This window comes from Eublepharis macularius, chromosome 1 (genome assembly GCF_028583425.1).
Source record: "Eublepharis macularius isolate TG4126 chromosome 1, MPM_Emac_v1.0, whole genome shotgun sequence".
Lineage (NCBI taxonomy): Eukaryota > Metazoa > Chordata > Lepidosauria > Squamata > Eublepharidae > Eublepharis > Eublepharis macularius.
This window is the reverse complement of record NC_072790.1, coordinates 196,427,387-196,449,259: the sequence shown is the minus strand read 5'-3', so window position 1 is coordinate 196,449,259 and position 21,873 is coordinate 196,427,387. Positions and strand designations below refer to the sequence as shown.

Sequence of the window (21,873 nt, the reverse complement as noted above, 5' to 3'; positions counted from 1 at the left end):
ACTGATGGTAGTTTTAGGTTTTAATTCTAAGGTAGAAAAGCACATACTTAAGTTCTAATTCCTTCACTTGATCCTAGCACAACCAAGAACCAAATGCTTGCAATATTTGACAGTGTGAGAACATCTGTGTACAAAGAAATATACCAACAAAACTAATCCCACATTCTGTGCATATGTAAAAAGCCAAGAACTAGCTGAAGAGCTCCTTGTGCTAGTCCTTGTGATTTCTATCTCACTCACACCCATCAACACAAAGAGCTGTATATAAAATCAGAGCTATCTGCTTGACCACTATGATGAAATGTAGTCAGTTGTGATTTTCACTTTTTTTATAATTATCTCTTAATCTGTGTGGTGGCTGTTCCTGAATTTTTTAAGTATAAGATTACACCTTGAAAACGGAAAAAATTACAAAATCAAAAAGAGTCCAGTAGCACCTTTAAGACTAACCAATTTTATTATAGCATAAGCTTTCGAGAATCAAGTTCTCTTCGTCAGATGCCTGATCAAAACTGGTTTTGATCAGATGCCTGATCAAAACCCAGTTTTGATCAGGCATCTGACGAAGAGAACTTGATTCTCGAAAGCTTATGCTATAATAAAATTGGTTAGTCTTAAAGGTGCTACTGGACTCTTTTTGATTTTGCTACTACAGACTAACACGGCTAACTCCTCTGGAAAAAATTACATGCTCATTAGAAATTTCATCACTAACAAAATGAAGTCAATGTTCTTTTCCCATCAACTGAAAGTGTGTGGGGCTTTTGAGCTGTTCAGAAGTCAGAAAATGAGATGTGATGAAGTAAAATTAATTAGAAATCATAAGGGCAGAGTTTTGTTCTTTCTAAAAAAGAAAAAGAAAAACTTAAAATAACAGACCAAAAATGGCTGTAACTGTGACCTCTAGTGGGCATAATGCAATGAAGCATGAAAGTAACTGGTCTTACAGAATTCTTTCCAGAAGGATCTGATAGTTTGATCTGGCAGACTGCACTCTCTTTGATGTTGCTCACTGTGGTCTGGATAAATGGGTCAGTCCTAGAATGAGCAAGTGAATTTTTTTGTGCATTGTAAATTAACTCATTCAGAAGAGTGTGCCTTAGTTCACTGTGGTCATAGATGCAGAGGAGTTAGCCGTGTTAGTCTGTGGTAGCAAAATCAAAAAGAGTCCGGTAGCACCTTTAAGACTAACCAATTTTATTGTAGCATAAGCTTTCGAGAATCAAGTTCATGCATCTGACGAAGAGAACTTGATTCTCTAAAGCTTATGCTACAATAAAATTGGTTAGTCTTAAAGGTGCTACTGGACTCTGATTTTAGTTCACTGTGGTAGGAGACAAACGGTTTTTAAAAGAGCTGAAAGTAGCCTGGGAGAAGTTCATACCTGACTAAGAAGCATACCTAAGAAGCACACTTTTCTTTTGTTATACTATTATAATGGGGGGGTGGGGTTTGCTGGAAAACCTTTGACCAAAGATGAACATGGGATTATATACACTACAATCCCTTATCCCTCTTTGATGCTGTTTAAGTCCTACATATGGCAGTCATGATTTTTTTCAACAACAACAAAAAAGCACAACCAGTGTAAATATCTAGACAGCCATATAGGAGACTAGCCAAGTAGAATCAATAAATTTAACTGTTTGTACTGTACATATCAGGAAATCATCCAAGGAAGCTTGGCATCATTTTCAAGAATACATCTCTTTTTCTTAAGATATCAAGCTCAACATCTGGTGCAAACGAACAGAAATAGTTACACCAGGGAAGAGTTCATTACATTTTATCTCAACTGTCCTTCAAGGGTTTCCCTAGATTTATCCTCACAACTACTCTGTCAGGAGATTTAGAATGGGGGGGGGGGGGGCAGACAGACAGCACCAAATGCTATCTTGTGGGCACAGCAGGGATAGCTGAGCAAAGATTTGAACCCAGGGGTTGTATCCAGCCATCTTCATTCAGTCTCACTTAATTCCCCTCCTTATGCCTCACATGCCTTTGGTCCATGTAGGGCACATAATTCCCAGCAAAGCCTTTTTTGTGGTCAAAGGGAAAATTTTCCTCCTGTTTTCACAGTGGAAAAGCTGGTTGCATCCTACCTCAAGTCTCCATCCAACATGCTATCCACTATATCACAGCAGCTCTCAAACATAGATATAGTTTCTAGCTATAAAAATGGCAAATGTTATTGTTGGAAACAATGTACCCATCCCAACAGAGAAACCACACAGATTAATCATCAGTAAAAGCAGTGTTATAATTTACAGTAAGGAATGGTATTAAAAGGGAAACTGATGGTAAAGATGAGATAGACAAGGAAGTCAGTAGGTGTGATTTTTAAAAAAGCAAGGACAAAAGGCACAAAGATAGGATGCTGCAATGCTTCCAAATGAAAAGACAGGGCAGAAATAAGACTTCTAAACTTTTTTCTCTCCCCACTGTGTGTTCTTAATAAAAGATGCTAAAGATTTTGTCTGCACTTCAAGATATGTTTCAGAGGTATGCTGAAAAGGGGAGGGGTGATAAAAGAGGCAGCTTAGAATTTAAAAAATCAGAAAATAATACGGAAGTGTGTGTGTGTGTGTGTGAGTGAGAGAGAGAGAACCCTCCTTCAATTTCAGTATCCATTTGGTTGCATGCACTTCAGATGAGATATGAACATGAAACCAGACTGTGTACAAACCCATTAATCCCATATGCTTTAAACAAAAAGAAAACAAGGTTGTGATCAAGCATTTCTGCTTCATGAACTTTTAGGTTCTTCTCATATGAGCAGCTCTTCCTTATTGATATTCCTCAATTTTTGTGCTACAAGAAAATCAAAGGTTTGTGGGTATACTTCCCCTGCTCTTCCCTCAGTGACTGCACACAATCAGGACAGGTTCAGCCCCAACAAACCCCCGAGGGACGCCCTTCCTCCTTCTAAGCTCAACTCTCCACCCAGCTCCATTCAAGGCAGAATACAGAGAGAATGGTATATAAAGGCTGCACTCACCAAGCCCCTTAAGCTGCCCTACTTGCTCTAAAACCATGCAGGCTTGGCCGGCTGAAGGGTCCTCAAGATCTCTCACTGTGAGCCTTTGAATCAATGGGGCTCATCTTTTTACACTGACCGAAATAAACTTTTGAGTTATTTGCACGGTCTAAATTGGACTGCTTGGATAATACAATTTCTTTGAGTGAAAGAAAGAAAGAAAGAAAGAAAGAAAGAAAGAAAGAAAGAAAGAAAGAAAGAAAGAAAGAAAGAAAGAAAGAAAGATCCTCTCAGGTGCTCAGATCTTCTCAGGCGCAGGCTAGAGGAAAAGAGGCCGCCCCGCTCGCTCTGAGCTCGGAGGGAAGGGAGGGGGCGTGTCCCTTCTCCGCCGCCTCTGCCCTCACTCCGAGAAGCCACCGCATCCCTCTCAGCCGCCGAGCGGCGGTGCCAGAGACTCCCGGCACATCGAGCGAAGGGACGCCTCGAAAGCTCGGGAAGAGCGCCCGGAGCTCTACGAAACTTGGCGGGACTTTACCTTGCCTCACCATGCCCCCCGCACCCGCTCCGCTTCTTCCACTGGGCGCGGGAGGCAAGAGAAGCAGCGCCTTTCCCCAACCGGAGCCGGGGACTCCCGCATCCGCGCGCGGGAAGCGCTCCGCCTCACCCGGTGCTCTCCGGAGCTGAAGCCGGCGCTCGGGCCCTTCGGTTCGAGGGGGCGTACGGCGCGCTCCGCGCTCTCCAGGGACCCACTCCCCGTCGAGCCGACCAAAGGGAGGCGCCGTCATTGCCTTGCGGAACGAGGAGGGCCAAAGGCGCTCAAGGGAGCAAATAAATAAGGGAGCCCCAGGAGGCGCCAACCCGAGGAGCCCGGCAGCCCCGGACCTACCTCGGGGCTTCCCGCTCGCCCCTTCTGCGCCGTCCCTCGCCCGCCCCCCCAAGCCATGAACTTTGGCCGGGGGGGCCCGCCGGTGGTGGTGCTGAACGTGGGGGGGACGCGCTACTCCTTCGCGCGGGAGGTGCTGAAGGACTTTCCCCTGCGCCGCGTGAGCCGCCTGCACGGCTGCCTGTCGGAGCAGGACGTGCTGGAGGTCTGCGACGACTACGACCGCGAGCGGAACGAGTACTTCTTCGACCGGCACTCGGAAGCCTTCGGCTTCATCATGCTCTACGTGCGCTACGGCCACCTGCGCTTCGTGCCCCACATGTGCGAGCTCTCCTTCTACAACGAGATGATCTACTGGGGCCTCGAGTGCTCCCACCTCGACTACTGCTGCCAGCGCCGCCTCGACGACCGCATGTCCGACACCTACACCTTCTACTCGGCCGAAGACCTCCAGGCGGAGCCGGCGGGCGGCTGGAGCAGCAGCAGCAGCAGCAAGAGCAGCTGCCCCCCGCCCAGCAAAGGCGAAGGCGCCGACAAGGGCAATAGCCGCGCGGCGCCCCCGCCTGGCGCCGAGGAGAAGAAGTGGCTGGAGAGGATGAGGAGGACGTTCGAGGAGCCCACCTCTTCCTTGGCCGCCCAGATCCTGGCCACGGTCTCCATCATCTTTGTCATTGTGTCCATGGTGGTGCTGTGTGCCAGCACGATGCCCGAGTGGCGGGCGGCAGAGAACCGAAGCATGGAGGAACAGAGCAGGTACACAGCAGACTCAGTGAGGGAGCCTTCAGGGTAGGAGGAATCGCTTATTTTCCCCCACCCCAGTGTGTCCAGTCTTAGTGTGTCCTCCGCTGCTCTTTTGTCATCGTCAGCTCCGTGAGTGCATTGCACTGGGGTTTCCTCCTGATATTCTCGGAACCGCAGGCCAGTTGGCAAAAGCACATCACACCAGCATCTGCCCAGAAAACGTGGGGTCTCCTGAGGGCAAGGCTGGAGAGGGGAGAAACACCCAAATGACAAGATAATAGGAATAAGCATTTTAGGAGGCAGTGTCGGAAATTTCAGTGCCAAACTAGAGCAAAGATTAGTGCCAAACTGCGAGTGTCAAACTTTGTCTGGGCACTTGAATGATCAGATCCCTGGAGTTTTTCCAGATCTGCCTGGAGATGCAGTCCTAACCATCCTTACTAGGAAGTGTGTCCCATTAAAGTAAATGGAACTTACTTCAGAGTAAAGAATGCATCGCATAAGTCTTGTGCCATGGTCACCTTGGGTTGGGGTTGCCAGACTGCAGTTTCAAAATCAATGTCAGTCTTGCACTGCTAAACCTCCAGGAACCCAAGAATGGTGGTGTTTTTGAATGCTTCTAAAAGAAAACCCTACAGCATTTGATGGATCTGAGAGGGTTCTTCTGAAATGGGAAGCAACCCTTTTGGCATGGAAGAATGACCTGTTCTTTTTCTTGGAAGTTTTCCAAGAGTTTAGATAAGCATCTGTTGGGAATGCTTTATGTCTGTGGTTTTCAAACTATGTTGAGGAACTCTGTTGTTCCTTCAGAGCGACTCAGCTACTCTTCAATTAGAACAATAGTCAACAAACTTTCTTGCAAGAGAGCTTGCCACAAATGCCCATCTTGCATTACACATCTGTGAGAACCCATCTTACATTACACATCTTTGAGAACATGCTCAGATTATACAAGCAGTTTGTGCAAACATTTAATATCTGTATGCCCTAGAAACAGCTTTCCAAACCCTTTGCTTTCAGTGGACTTAGAAGGGTGTAACTCTGCTTAGGATTTCACTGTTAGTTTAGGATTGCACTGCCTCTTTTAATGAGGGTTGCTTAGTTGTAACCCAGAGATATGATTGTACTTTTAAATTACTTCAGACAACAACAATGGTTTCCTGACCATTCCTCCCTAGTCCTTTTAATTTATGGAGACTTTAAAGGTATGGTGTACTGATCTCAAGGTTTCGATCTGGAAATCCTACTTTGAAGTCTTTGATTTTATAACTGAGAGATGTCTCCCTGTTGAAACCTGTCCTCTAGTCAAACCTTTTGGCTTGGAAGCAGATTATCCACATAAATCAAGCTTTCTTGACACTTTAAGAAAGAGTTCAATAAGGGGATTGGTTTTATAACCAATCCCCTGGCCCACAATGTTTGACTCTTCTCCTAAATTAAGATATGAACAGTTTTTGCTAGGTGGTGTGATGGTGCTAAAAAGTACTGAATATTGTTGGTGTAAGAATCTGTAGCCTTTGAAGTCATCCTGGTAAAAAGGTTTGTGAAACTGCTTAATCCTACCAGAAAAAATGGTGTCACTTTAATTATTTTTATCCCAATTGGGAGGGAAAAGATGCCAGATTTCCTTGTTTCAGATGGATTACCTGTTATCAACCCCCAAATTGCAAAGTATAAGAGGTTCCCTTTTTTTTTTTCAGAAACTAGAGTACTAGGGGTTTGTTTGAGAAACCACTACTCTTTTTAATTTTTGATCATGTAGAACATCATAGTTGTAGTCAAGGTCAGGTATTGGTTTCACAATTCAAAGGAAGTACCTGCCTTCTATAACCAGGATCAGTTACTAATTTTTCTTGTTTTCCCCTCTTTGCCCCATACCAAAGTAATTGCAGACTTATGTAAGCGCTTTTATAAAACCATCATATTCCATTTTGTGCAAGGGTACGAAAATTGCCTAAATAATCCTCCCTCATCCTAAAATACAAACTAATTAGGCAGCTGCAAAATTAGGTGTTTTAGATAAAACTTTTTAGGGATATTCTTATTCATAAGTAAGATTTGGAATACAGTTTCAGCTGGAAAAGGGGTGCATGTTTTGATTTGGGTTCCACCTCAAGTAAATGGGGAGAAATTCTCTCATATTTCTGAGACAATGCCACACTCTGACTCCCTTCTCAGACCTTTATTGTATATCATTATTTCCTTGGAATCGGCAACACTTACTCCTAGAAATAACCTTCTTCAATGAGCAATCTTGTTCAAAGCAATGAGATTACTAGAATGAGTCTGCAATATAAGTAATTCCAGAGGGGTGGACGTTCTAGGCTGTTGCAGCAAAATAAATCAGTAGTTCAGTGGCACCTTAAAGACCAACAAAATACATTCCATCATAAGCTTTCATGAGTCAAAGACCGCTTCACGGTGAAAGCTTATGCTAGAATAAATTTTGTTAGTCTTTCATTTTGTTAGGCAGTGGGACTTTTGTTCTATTTTGCAGTAAGAACAGTTACTACAAAACTATATATGTCTCAAATTGATCTATGTATAAAATTGATATTCTGAGTAGTCCCTTATAATAATAACAAGCTGTTCACACATTTATTGCGATATATACATTTAATTCCAGTTTCAAACCATGTCTTTCAAAAGAAAAGTTATGGTGGTCTTAAACAAATTCCAGTAGGAAAAATAGTCCCAGTAGCTCTTGTAACATATTTAATGTGTCATGGCCATATTTAGCCTAAGGCAAAACATTTAAGCCATTGCCAGGTGACTTTTATGAAAGAAATACAAGTAGAGTATTGTGATGACAAGTTATTGTGTGGAATAGCAAAAATCCTTGGGATGAGAGAGATCAAATGTGCCATTAGCCTTAGCCCTTGTCAGAAAGTAGGATATATTGCATGGATCCTGAGGCTCTTGTCTTTAATATTAGGTTTCATTATTGAACCTGACTAGGCATCAGTGGTGGTTTACAGTAATGTTGCTTTAGGTCACATTTGTGATTTAAGCTGTATTTGTGAAACAACCACAGTAGAAGAATGTCAATATGGTGCACTAGTTTGCATACTAAACTGGGACTGAAAAGATTCAGGTTCAAATTTCCACTCCAATATGTAGCTCAGTTGTGATCTGTCACTCTCTCGCAGCCTAATGCGACTCACAAAGGTGTTTTCAGTATGGAGGAAAGAGCCACATACTCACCCTGAGCTCCTTGAACCAAGGAAATATAAAATGTGATAGGTTGCAGGGAGCCAAGGTGGTTACTCCAGAGTAAGTGTGTGGGTGAAAGTTACCTTAATACTCAAGACTGTAATTTTTTAAACTTAATTCATATGTTGTAGTAGAAGTGAGTAGGAGCAGTAGTGCTTGCAATGCTCCAGACACTTGCCTCAGTCCTTTGGATGGCGTGGTGTGCTGCTGTTTGGTACATGTACTAGGAGCTGCCTACCCCAGCATTGCCCCTTCTTCCCTGTAAGAGGCAACTAACCATTTCTTTTTACATCATGTGCACCCCAAAAAACATGCAGAAGGAGAGCCACAGTTTTTTTTTAAATTAAAGCAAAGGAACAATTCTGACCACATGTTAATAAGCTTTCCCCCTCTTTCCATAATAAATCACCCTCTGTTTTTTGTACTACCGAAGTCAGTCTTTCAAAATCATTAATTTCTTCCCTACACATTTTGAGAATTCACCTAAGAGGTCCTATGAGTCTGTCCACAACTTGTTAAATTGAGTGCTTACATAGTTTAAAGTTGTACTAACTTGTTGGTGGGAAAATGCAATCTGCCCCTCCCTCACACCACCACTGCTGCCAGTTCATCTTTTGATATTGTGAGTGCTGCATTTAATCTTACTGTGCAAATATCGCAGGCCCTTATTGGCTCGTGCCTTTGACATCATTGCTAATTAGTTCAATGCCTGCACTACTTTTGGCCTTTAATTCTTTTTTCAGTATCATTGTTATTTATTATTATTTTATTTTGCTACTTTAGGGGCTGTGCAATACTATGCACACTTCGCCAGGAGTAAGATCCTTTGAATACAGGGGACTTACTTCTGAGTAAACCTGCATAGGATTGTGCTTAAATGCCCTGCCACAGCAATACTCTTTCATCCCTGTCTTGGCAGCATAATGCTTACTTTATTTTATATCTTTTTAAAAGTTTTGTTGTTCTTATTTCACTTCTTCAGAGGACTAATGTTCCCCCCCCCACCATGGAACTATTACTCCAAACCTTAAACAAACTGGTGAACCAGCAAGCCTGTTCCTTCCTTCTTATTTTTAATCATTAATTTTACGTACTTACGTACCACTCATCTAGTTCTTTAAAATGACAAACCTCCACATTAGTCAATCTGCAGAAATGGCTTGCCATTTAGTTTTAACACTTTATTTAATTCTTTGAAAATTGTCCCCCCGTCCCCCGCCCCCGCCCCAGGAAGGCATACATCTACCCAATTCGTTTGTTTTTAAGGAGATTACAGTGTGTTTCTGGCCAAACTCCCTCCTTACTTGATCTAAACTACTGAGTATGATAAGCAACTAGTTAAACAACAGCACATCAGCAGTGATTTTAGTGGGCTCAAACTGAAGAAGGGGCTCAAACTCTGCATAGGATTGCACTGCAAATGACAAAATCCAACCCCTTGTGTAGTCCCAGTCTCTTTATGCACTTAAGCAGTTCTGTGCCACAGAAAGAAAAAAGCGTTTTAGCTTTCTCTTTTCCAGTGTGGACCACAACAAAGCGTCTGTGAAATCATTATTGATTATGTCATTTTGTCTACAGACAGGTGTTATTTAACTCCCTCCCTGATCACCTGAATTAAAACATAAGCTCTGTTCCTGTAACTTACATTAGTTGCAGTCATTAGGCCCCTATTCATGATGACTAAAAAGTCCAGGATGATTTTTGAAGAGGCCTATCATATAAAAAGTGAGGGACTTTATTATATTCTTAACTTCCAACTACTCTCTCTGTAAAAGTTAGCCTAAGCGTTAGAATCACTGTTGCCCGTAAGTGCTTTTGGTGTGGAATGGATAAGGGTTGGAGGAATTCATTACATGATGGCCTTGATTCCACGGAATGAGTCCCAATAGATGATAGGCTATGGAAATGGGGAATTTGCAAAAAGGTTTGTCAGATGTTGTGGTAAACTAAAATATTTGACCTACCAATATGAACAGAACAGGATCCTGTCAGAACTCTTCCCATGAATCTTATTAACATGTGAGAGGCTCTGTCAGAGTTCTCTCCCCATGTACCTCTCTACAGCCTCATGTAATTTGCTACTGTATATTTGGATGCAACCCAAATCAGGGCTGCCAATAAAGGAGAACCTGAATGGTCCAGGGTATAGTAGCAATCTATCAATACTCACCATGCATTGTCTGAATATGAAGACCAGAGAGAATCTTTTTTCTGGAACTGATACTTACCCTCCTCTCTGGAACAGACCTCATGATGGCTCTCAATAGTCGTGCCCATGGCCAAAATACAAGCTGTGCCTTTTTTCATGTGGAAGTTTCTGGGCCTTACTAAATTCAAAACATGACTCCCATTAAAAAAACAGTTGGTATCTGTTTTTGCCATTTTATTGGGATTTGTTGGACTAAGAGAGCAATATTAAGCTGATTTAAGTCACATGGAAATCCCATTTTACTCAATGTGGCTTACCACAGAAAAGTATTTTTAGGATTGCAGCCTGAAATACTGAGAAGTGGTCGGGTTGTGCTTCAAATGATCGTGTGTATATTTGAAATTAGTATAAATATTTGTATATTTGGCTGTTTGCTTACTGTTCTACTCTGCTTACTGTCTGCTTACTGTTCTACAAGGAACTTGCCTGGACTTTTCTTTTTGCAAAATTTAGCAGGAAACTGGGTTAGGAATGGAACTATTCCTGAGATCTTGGAGAACTACAGCCAGTTAATGTAGGCAAGGATTGACTAATCTTGTTCAGTTTAAGGCTGTGTCATAGGTTTGGATTCAATGAACTGTGAGTGAAGCTCTGCTCATGGAACATGGTTTTCCTGCCTTCCACTGCAGCTCTTAAGGGTCGAGGGAGGTGCCAGAACATCGGGGTATATGGCACAGAGGAGAGTGAATCAGCAGAAATTGTCCTCTCTCCCCCTTGTACAAGTGGAAAGGCCTTCCACTCACACAAGGGTATGCCTGGATCCAAATTTCAGAGTTCCTCTATGTATGATGCATTTAAAAAATATGTTTCTGAGGTCAGACTTTTAAAAAAGTTTTCTTTATTTTTTATACTTGAAAGTTGGGAGATGGGGGAAATAATATATATATATATATATTTAAAAATTCTAAAATTCCATAAAAAATCAACGCTTATAAATCTATGGGACAGAAGGATTAATAAACTAACAAAACCATATTTTTTTAAAAAAAGGATTTAAAATCAATGGATTATTATCATTATTATTATTAGTCTGCCTTTCTCACTGAGAATCAAGGTAGGTTACACAGTGCTTTGGTTGTTGTGATGGTAGTGGTTTTTATGAGCAAGTAGCTGTTGTCAAAAGGCTATATAAGGTTTTTGGACATTCAAAAGTTGAGATTGTTATTGCTTACTTTGGTTCAGTTTCATTAACTTTCAACAGAGTAAGCAATGATTTATTTCTTTAATATACAGGTGCAAGGGATTACCATGTAGAAGATGAAAACTATTTTATGAGGTTTCAGGTTCATGTTAGTATACATACTTCTGGAGTTGTTCTACTGAGTGGGGGGGGGAATAACTCTTCCTTTATTAGAGGAAATGAACAGCTGAAGTTTCTCATGGCATGGTAAAGGACACCACCTAGAAAATAACATCTTATTACGCCTCTATTGAAGGGACAGGATTTTTTTTCTCCAACTGTACTCATGAAAACAGAGTATAGTTGAGGTGGGGTTTACTATGGAGTGTGGAGTAGGATATTATGGGGTAGAAAAGCAGAACTGAGGAAACAGCCCTGGTATTTTATCGGCGATACAGAGGCCATCATGTAAGAAATAACAAGCTTCTTATTGTTTCATTATTTTACTATATTTCCATCTGTATCTAGGATTTCATGGGAGTTTTTACAATCATGCTCACAGTTCTAACTATCAAAAACATTTTCTCAGTAACGAAAGTCTCATTTTGGGTAGCCTTAGTACCATGATTAAATTTCTGTTCCCATTTTGTAGACAAAATCATTCAATATTATGTCCTGGAAAGATTCACATGCTTGCTTGAGAACAACTGTCCAAAACGACCATAGTACCTGATGTAATCAGGACACTCTTTATGTATTGAATAATTTATATATGAATCCTGAATTACTTAGAATCTTTTCCTAATAAATAAGTTCAATGGTCTGCAATGTAGCTTCATTGTTTTTAGGATGTAATAGCAAACCATGGTTTGTTGTGACATTTATAAACCTGGAACTTAGGGGCTTCTCAGGTTTGTGCACTCCCTCCTTCATCCTCTTCTTCCTGTCACATATGGCAATTTAATGAATAATTTCTGCTTTTATGGCAAACCGTACTTAGCTGTTAGGTCAGAACTGGCAACAAATCTGGCTTGGAATCCTGGTCTGTACGTGAAACAAAAATGCCAGTTTGCTTTTTTGGACATGACAGCAAAATATGGTTTTATAGAGATTGGAAATAATTTGCTGGCTAAGTAGGGTGGCAGGGAGCCTGAGACCCCATGCCTGGTCACCTAGTCCCTTAAACATAAATCTGCCAGTTGATAGGAATGCAAAAGAGGAAAAGAGCAGATCCAGCCAAGTAAACATTCGTTGGATGAAGAAGGGATTATTCTCTCCAGCTGATGGCTCAACTACATGAAACATTGGAGATATATGACTGGATCCTGCGATGTGTAATTTAGCTGAAAAAAGCAATTGTGGGGATGGAGGAGGCTGATACGGTGGGGGCTACAGCACTGGGGAAGGGAAGGGGTTAACACTTCTGTGGCATTTTCCTGATCAAAAAGTCAGCTCCCTAAATAGTGTGGGGAAGAAGAATGTAACCCCTCCAGGTTCTCAGCAAATTGATTGAGGTGCACACATGCTTATTCTTTTTGGAGGAAATATTATGTCTTATCTGTGCCTGAATGACTTACAGGATCAGTCCTACGTAAAGATATAAAGGCCCAGAAAAAAAACCCTAGAAGAACTGTGGGGGGAAAGTTTTTTTCTGTTTTATCCTCGAGGACTCCCCCGCCCTCATTTTTCTGAAGGAAATTTGGGAGAGCAGTGAAAAAACACAAATGTGAATGTATTTTCTTTTAGAGTGGTATAAAGCTCTCTAAGGCAAGGCTTATCACACTCAAAATAGCTAACAGGTTTTTCAATGGAAAAATTGAAAACAACAAAAAAAACTTCCTATGTTTTTTTTTTCTTTTTTGAGTGAGAAAAACTGTTTTTTACAAAGCATTTTACCCATTACAAATGTTCAACATGAAAAAGTCTGAGATTTTCTCTATTTTTCCAATGAGAAAAAATGGGAAATTTGAGGGAATCAGTACAGGGAAGGAAGCTCTTATTCTGCAGATAAATTCAACATTTTCAAGATTTTTTTGTTTAAATGTAAATAATTCAGCAACAATATGTCATCATGTGTTTAATGATACACTGTTAAAAGATTTCATTATTATAAAATCTAGCTTAATACCCAAACATGCTGGCAGTCCTATCTATTATGACTCTACAAGAGAGTTTCTGTCCAAATAATAGTTACTTTTGATTGCTTCAGAATTTTCCTTCTTTCAACTTTTTTTTCCACCTTTCAGATGGCAAAAATTAAAGATCCACATGATATGTTAGCATAGGGTGCAGCAGTCTGCAACTCTTCATCAAATTTGGGATATACTTGCGATTTTTCTTAGAGAAAATGAAGATAGTTATACTTTTAAATACCATAAATATGTGAAATAGTATAATTCCATATGGTAACTAAATGACAAATGATTAATTTTATGTTGTTCAATCAGTAAAAGAAGTTTTGCTTGATAGGAAAGTATAGCATATATTTCAATTTTTCACAAAAAGTTCTTTTTTGTAAAAAAATAGGGGGGGGGGGCGTTTCCCCCCATCCTACAAACTTTCTGGAAATTTTACTTTTCTAGTTCTGCATCATAATATTATTCCAAAAGAAATTGTTTCTATAAAGGTCATGTGCATGTCAAAATCTGTGCCATATGTTTGCTTCAGTGGGACAAATAGCAGCTGTTTGGGGCAATTTTAGACAGGACTGCCAGGCCACAGCTGGTACCCCTTGAGAAAAATTGGGTGGAGATCCTGGCATGCTAGAGGGTCTACCACAGAGCACCCACTAAGTCACTCTATGGCATTATACCTTACTGAAGTCCCTTCCCTCTCCAAACCCCACCCTCTCCAGGCTCCACTCTCACATTTCCAGGAATTTCCCAACCTGGAGCTGGCAACCCTATTAAGGGGCCGGTCTGGCACACTGATGACTCTTCTGGTAAAAAAAGAGCCATCAGTGTGCCAGACTGGCCCCTTAGTAGGGTTGCCAGCTCCAGGTTGGGAAATTCCTGGAAATGTGAGAGTGGAGCCTGGAGAGCGTGGGATTTGGAGAGGGGAAGGACTTCATCAAGGTATAATGCCATAGAGTCCACCTACCAAAGCAGCCATTTTCTCCAGGTAAACTGATCTCTGTGGCCTGGAGATCAGTTGTAATTCCAGGAGATCTCCAACCACCACCTGGAGGCTGGCAACCATGCCTCTGAGTGAGCTCCATTTCCTCCCTAGATGTCTGAATAGCAGGAAGCCTGACATCCCTAACGTTAGAACAGGAAAACACCATACAGGGAAGCTAAAGACTCCCTCCCCTCATGCCAGTTGGAATTGGGCCCCTATACACTTGCTATTTGAACTTTAAAAAGCCAACAGGAGTATCACAGATAGGGTTGCCGGGTCCCCCGACCCCCCTGGGTGGGAGGTCAGAGACCCGGCATCTACCTTATGGCTCCCCCCATTGCACATGCGCTCTCCACATGCACGCTCCTGGCCTGTGTGATGATGTCAGTTCTGGGAAGTGATGTCATCACTCAGGTCACGTGCTGCTCTGGAAGCGCTTCTGCACTCCCCAGGGGGCCGAATCAGGTCACTGCAGTGCACAGGAGTGTACTGTGCCACCTGAGAGCATGCCCTTGGAGTCATGTCCCCCCACCAGGTAAGTGGGGGCAGGGGATAGAAGGTGGGAGCAGGGGATCCCCCACCCCTGGTGGGGGAATGGCATCCCCAACCACAGAACTCTCAGCATCTCATCTACTCTGGCTCTATGAATATCCATCATATTTTGCAAACATTTTCTACTTATCCCCTCCTGTGCCTCTAAGAAGAGCCTAGCACAAATATTCAGCAGTGAAGTTTTTCTCAGTCTTGATCTCAGTGCCAAGTAAAACCTCACATACTAAAATTCTTTCCCTCAGGAGGTGTCCCTTAAAGGTAGAGGAGCAGGACAATGAAATGTTGCAGATATTTTGTGAGAGGTTTAAATTGTCCAGATTTAACACTATAAGGTGTTTTGCAGGAAGTGAGAACTCGTGTTTATAGATTATAAATCCTCTTATGCAGGGTGTCTTAAGGCCTATCTACAATACAGATTTAAAACTGTTAATAGTCATCCATTGTTCCTAGGATTCTTTTGAAGAACTCATTAATTTCCAGCTTTGCAACTCTTCTATAAATACCAGTTTGATGTGTACAAAGTGTCAAGTTTCCATGCCATAGTGGTTTCTAGTTGCTGCAGATTTGTATTCTCTTAAAGGTAATATTGCAGCAGCTGGTTAAAAAAGTTGGTAATCCTAACCTTGACCCAGTCAAGCTAGTATATGTATCATGTAGATATGCTGGGGTGGAGGAGCTCAAGCAGAAGTTGTTACTCTGCCTCAATAGCTTCAAAGATTGCCTTTTGCCTTCCTGCCCCAAAGCTGAATAGGTTTAGTTTGACTATCTCTAACTTTAGTTTTTGGGAATTTAAACTCCCCTGTTTGGTTTCCTTTTGCTCTCACATTGCAAATGGCTGGTGCAACATCTTAGCATTTTTGACCTGTGCACGGGGGCTTTAAATTAATCCTGGATATGACTTGCTGAAATGAATGCTATGCGAAGTCCTTCTTTGGGTTGTTGTTCTAAAGCTTTGCCATAACAGGTCATTTTGAGCCAGTTGATGCTCTGAAGCCATTTTAAAAAAACTTTATGCCAATAAAACTGTCACGTGTGCTTCTAGGAGACTTTTCCCAGGGATGTACATTAGTAACTCATTAGCATCAAGAGTAGACTGTGCTCCCAACTCAACTCTGTATGTTGGAATTGTGATTTTTAAGTTTGTGTCTGATACATCACTTGCCTGAACATGGGGTCTCTTGAGCTCTTAAACTGAATTAAATCCAAACCAGCTGCTATTGTGACCATTTCCCCATTATCGATTATTAGAGAACATTTATCCCTGTTGTAAAATTGATCTCTATAAAAGTGCTGATGATTGCTTCACATTCTTAAGAGCACCGGTAAACATGTCAGAGAAATAGAACTTCAGAACACCCAAACACGTTCTAGGCTAACAGCCACTTTGGCAAGTACTAACCTATAGCTCCCTTCTTGGCATAATTTTGATACTCCTTCAAATAGATTTCTGTGGGTGAGCAATAAGAACTATAGGCATAACTTTAAACAAATGAATATGATTCGTCTTACATATTTTACAAGATACTTAGATGTAAATTAGGAATATGAAAAACTTATCCCTGTTTCTTCTGCATATAGTACAGAGAAAGTTAGGTCCTGCTTATCTCTCACAAAGTATTGTGTTTAAAGCACCAAGCTAAGTGATTACATCCCATATAAGAGTCATTGACTTTTATAGGTCTAGATCTACCTAAAGAGAAGTTCTTTGACATCCTTTTGGTTTCAGCAGAAGAGTTATGCACATACTTGAGGCTACATTCTTATGTGCACTTACTTGAACATAAACTTTAATGAATTCAGCAGGACGTTCCAAGTAAAGATGCATAGGATCGAGTTATAAATTTCATGCATCAAAGCCAGTGAGACTGTAAACTTCTTAAACTTGAATTAGGAGCTCACTTACCATAGTGGTAAGTCCCACTGAACTCAGTGGACTCTTCAAAGACTTGTTAGGATTGGACTGTACCTTTGACACTGTGTGCCTGTATTTTTCATTGAGCAGTTCCCAGTGGAAAGTCATGCTTCAGATCATGGCCTTACATTAAGGATCTGTGACTGAATCCCATTGGGACAAATCTGTCCTCCCCTCTTCAAAGGGAGATTATCTGATTGCACTGGTAACCAAGCTGAGGCAAAATTAGAGGAGAGGAAGAATGTCTTACCCATCCATCATAGCTGTATCTGTTGCACAAAGACCAGAACAAAGAGAGATGCTGCAACTAGGACTACTGGCACAAAGAAGATGACTAGCACACACCTATTACTAGTATTCTTCTCTCTGCTTTTCCCACTCCATTGTTTGCATTCCATAGATTGATCTGTTTTGGGAATAGATCCTGCACTATGGGACGTGATTGGATTCAGTAATCTTTCAGTTTCCTTTTTATGGATCGAGCTTGCTATTAGCCTAGTTGTCTGTGATGAGACAAAATTGCTTCCAGGGCCAAAATTGTGTCCAAAATTGCTCCCATATAATGAAAAAGGGCTATGTCGCTCTCATACTTGCCCGACTAAATCTAAAGAATGCCTAGATCTTTGATGCTAGAAGGACATCATATGGCCCTGTTTGATGTAGGATTGATGTGGTAGGAGTAACCTTATGGGGCAAGAGAGATAATGTGAATAGAAAATGGGATCGGGTGGCCATCCTGGGAAATTAATGCAGCGCTTTGCTGTAGGGTAAAAAACACTATCATGTTGTAAACACACTTCCTTGAAAGTAAGTTCCAGTATATGGGACTTCTTTTCCAAATAAATGGCCTGTATCCAGAAGACTTAAGGGCCCTTAGGTTTTCTTCAGAGAGGGTGGTGATTGCTTCAGACTCCCACTTTGCCTTGGATTCTGTTCCTGGGAATCTGCTGACCCAACCCAAGAATACAATGTTGGGGGGGGGGGGCTCGGTGGGTTATAATGGGAGGGGAAATTGGCTGAAATCGCCTCCCCTTAAGAAAATGTAAGGGCCACTTAGTATTCTATACAGTGTGGCTGAATACAGACCAATATGTTCAAGACTGAAATCTTATTCAACGCAGATTTGCCCCGAGAAGATGCTAGATAGATGCTAGATTCATTGGGAGTTTGCCCAGGAAATGAATGTAGATGTGGGGGCAGTGCACTGATATTTTCTAGCTTAGTGCTTCTTTGATGCAAGGAATAAAAGCATCCTCTTGCACAAACTGATGTTGACAAGTTTAATCACATGCTGTCTTGTCTTCTGTTTTTCCTTCATGTTTCTTGTCTTGTATACTATGTTTTATTCAGACATTTAGTGGATGATGAGACCAGTCCTTTGATTTTTCTATTTTTAGTGCTCAGCCAATTTGTTGAAGAATTTTAGGCAACTTTGGAAGGTGGAAATGTGCAATTTGCAACTGAAAGATGCTTTGACAGTTCAGAATATAATTACTTTGAGTACAACAAACTACCCTTATTAGTGATTTTAAAGAACTCTGAAGCTGTCCAAACCAGTCTATATGTAAAACAGGCCATTCTGCTTAGACTTATCAGCCACAGCAGAAAATTAAACAAAATGATTGGTTATATTAAGGGGTGGGGAGCAGCGGGAGACCTAGATTTTGAGTCTTTAGACAAAGAATTACATTCAAATAACTTTCTCACAAAAGCTGAAAATACCATCAATTTAGAGAGTTTTAGATGAGGACTAAATCAACATGCAACTCAGGTTCAGTGAATACAAAAGAAAATTGAATGGCCATGTTTGCTGGAATATCTAGTTTCTGATTACAATTTGGCATTGCAGCTACTTTTTGATTTTTTAAACATGTATTGAAGCCTGTACTATGGCCTTAACCATAGCAAGGCTCAAGATTTAAATCAGATTAGTTTTTCTCAGACCAAGGATACGTAAATGCAAACACTTCACTTGAACTGTATTGTGGATAATGCTCTCCACTAGCATCATCAGTCCAGGAACAGAACAAAAATCTTTCCGCTGTGTTTTATTGAACATATCAAAGCCTGCAGCAAAACAAAGGAAGCCATTGCATGATTATTTTATGATGTAGCTGTGTTTTTAACCTTCCTTGTTCTTTGCGTAGGAGAATTTGGACTATTTGCACGTGCACATATTTGAGCAGGACAAACTACATGATAAATTGATTATAGAAGTTGGTGTTACCTGTGAAGCTAATGTCAGTAGTCAACAAGAGTCTACTAAGTCAAGCTCTCAGTTTTCCTACAGCTCTATCCTCTGTCAGATGCGTGTGGGATCAGGTGCTCTTCTGGTAGCATTGCACCTCTGAGTGAAACTTTTCTCTGACCTAGGATCACAGGAGACAGAGGACAGAAACAACAAGAGCCCCTTTGTCACTCCTTATTCTTGCAAGGTTTTTGGAAACTGACACTAATGCGTTGTCCTCAAGGGAGACTATGAGAGGATAGTTTTCTTGGAAAAGTGGGGAAGACGGCTGCAATACCTTTGATGGAGCGAATTCACTACATTGGTGCAGCTAACACAACTTCATAGGGTTAGGATAACTGTTAATGGTACTTATTTGTCAATAAAACTATCATTTAAGTATTTAGCACACTGGCATCTCACTCTTTTTTTGTAGGCATGCAGATAATTGTAATAGAACCAAGAATTCTTATGGGTCAAAAAGGGAAACAAGACACCAGAGCAACTGGAATCCTTGGGCAAAAGAAAATTGCAGGGGAGAGGGGAAAATATACAAAGTAGCTCATGGTACAAAACAGGTAATAACTTGTTTGACCACCTTTGGTGGCAAAAATGATGTGGATCCAGAGGAGTTATCTGTGTTAGTCTGTAGTAGAAAAATAGTAAAGAGTCCAGTAGCACCTTTAAGACTAACCAACTTTATTGTAGCATAAGCTTTTGAGAGCCACAGCTCTCTTCATCAGATGCATCAAAAATGGATGTGGTAACACAGTGTTCTGTTCGGATCGGTTCAGTGATTCCAGCCACTTATGAGGAATGCTTTCATGTTTTGCACCTGGTGATAATTATACTTTTAGGGAAGAATTTTTGAAGCTGATTGGTTATTATTCATCTGGGGAAGAATTTTAAAAGGGCCCAAATTAGAGTCCAGAGGGAGAATAAAAACGAGGCACAATTCAATCTCAAAATGCTTCAGTGCCAAAATTGGCAGAGCATACATTCATACATCTTTATTTTTTTGACTCTGTTCCAGTCACTTCCCACACCAGCACAATCTACTAAAGTTTACTGTCCTGTGTTAGTTTTTATTCTCTGCAAGGGAGAACTCCTCAGAAATAAGTTCCATTTTATTCAGTTTTTACTTTTGTATTTATTAAAACACATCCCACCTTTCCTCTTGGCAGCTTAATTAAAACATTACATATACAAATAAAATCAAAGCGCAAATACCCGCCCTCAAGATTGAGTTTACTCCCTGGAAAGTGTCCTTAGAATTGCCACCTAAAAAAACTTAACCTGGTTGAAATTCTAAATCCAATACTTCCCTAGATTTTAGAGGACAGTCAGACCATAGTTATGATGGTAAAAGCATGCAAATAATAAATCATCTATACTATACTATACTGATTAAGAAAATATTGTAATTCCTCTAAATATGGCATACAAAATAAGGCTTTAGTAAAACACCATCAACCAGAAGTTATACACAGCAGGGTCTAATTGATTCTGTTAAAGTCTCTAAAACCCTGCCAAGATCAACAGTATCCAAATCAACTATTTGGTTTGCTTGTCTACTAAAGGTCTGAGTCCATGTAACCATGAGTTCATGTACAAATTACCTCGCATCTCTCCTCTGCCCCCAGGAAATAAATTGTTGTGCTTGTGTCTCCTTCAACAGGATAATTGAAGCTATCTGCATAGGCTGGTTCACTGCAGAGTGCATTGTGAGGTTCATCGTCTCCAAAGACAAGTGTGAGTTTGTGAAGAGGCCTCTGAACATCATTGACTTGCTGGCAATCACTCCCTACTACATCTCTGTGCTGATGACAGTTTTTACAGGGGAGAATTCTCAGCTCCAGAGGGCTGGAGTCACCTTGAGGGTCCTGAGAATGATGAGGATTTTTTGGGTGATTAAACTTGCCCGTCACTTCATTGGCCTTCAGACACTTGGCCTGACTTTAAAGCGGTGTTATAGAGAAATGGTGATGCTGCTTGTGTTCGTCTGTGTTGCTATGGCAATTTTCAGTGCACTGTCCCAGCTTCTTGAACATGGGCTGAACTTGGGAACACCAAATGAAGGCTATGCCAGCATCCCAGCTGCTTGCTGGTGGGTAATCATCTCTATGACCACTGTGGGTTATGGCGATGTATGCCCTGTTACTGTACCTGGACGGATTCTTGGAGGGATTTGCGTGGTCAGTGGAATTGTTTTACTGGCCCTGCCTATTACTTTCATCTATCACAGCTTTGTGCAATGTTACCATGAGCTCAAGTTCCGGTCTGCTAGGTATGGCAGGAGCCTCTCTGCTGAATTCTTAAATTAAGTAGCACAACCCAGTTTCATAATAGTACTTTTGTGTTGCACGTCCTGCTGGCAGTCATTGACAGGGCAGTCCTTGTTCTTTTTCTCCTCGATGACAGATGGAGAGACCTGTGCCCTTGGAGGAAGACATTTCCCTTCTCTGCCTAAAGAATGGCTGCTTTATCTTTGGAACAAAGTTGTAATCAGTGGTACAGGCCCACTCAAAACCTTTGGCCTAGGGTAACTGAGAGAGATTCACAAGGATGAAAACAAAGTATCATTTCATTGGTCTCAACAAGCATGAGAGCATCCATTGATCTGGGTATTGCAGGTGCCCTGTGCTATTAGGATGAAGCATTGGCATTTGAAATAAATCGATGCCCTGTTTCCAAAGCTTCTTGTAAAAAAAATCAATTTGAACTTAGGATTTCAGAAACACACAGTGTACACACAATCCAAATATCCAAAAGATTTTCTCTGAGCACTTAGGAATGGAATGGTTTCATATATTTGTTTTTAAAACATTAAACTGTGACTTCACTTTGCAAACCAGTTCTAACACTTGATAAAATTTCAAAAGCAGTGCTCATCATGAGTGGGTAAGACTGCAGTTCCAAGAA

The 21,873-nt window shown here is 41.2% G+C and overlaps 1 protein-coding gene across 2 annotated transcripts; it reads left to right on the top strand.

The window, feature by feature from the left end:
* Positions 1-3,918: 3,918 nt before the first annotated feature.
* Positions 3,919-21,275, top strand: KCNG3 (potassium voltage-gated channel modifier subfamily G member 3). 2 transcript variants are annotated; one of them, XM_054997995.1, is made up of 3 exons: positions 3,919-4,323; positions 4,399-4,613; positions 20,630-21,275. In XM_054997995.1, the coding sequence occupies exons 1-3, from the start codon at positions 3,919-3,921 to the stop codon at positions 21,273-21,275; spliced, it is 1,266 nt and encodes a 421-aa protein (XP_054853970.1). The 2 variants fall into 2 exon arrangements, with proteins under 2 accessions (XP_054853970.1, XP_054853961.1); XM_054997986.1 differs by having other exon boundaries at positions 4,399-4,646.
* Positions 21,276-21,873: the final 598 nt, after the last annotated feature.

Coding starts and splice junctions, on each gene's coding strand:
- KCNG3 (XM_054997986.1), top strand. CDS start 3,919: ATGAACTTTGGCCGGGGGGGCCCGCCGGTGGTGGTGCTGAACGTGGGG. Junction 4,324..4,398: donor AAGACCTCCAGGCGGAGCCG/GCGGGCGGCTGG, acceptor GGCGCCGACAAG/GGCAATAGCCGCGCGGCGCC. Junction 4,647..20,629: donor TCAGTGAGGGAGCCTTCAGG/GTAGGAGGAATC, acceptor CTCCTTCAACAG/GATAATTGAAGCTATCTGCA.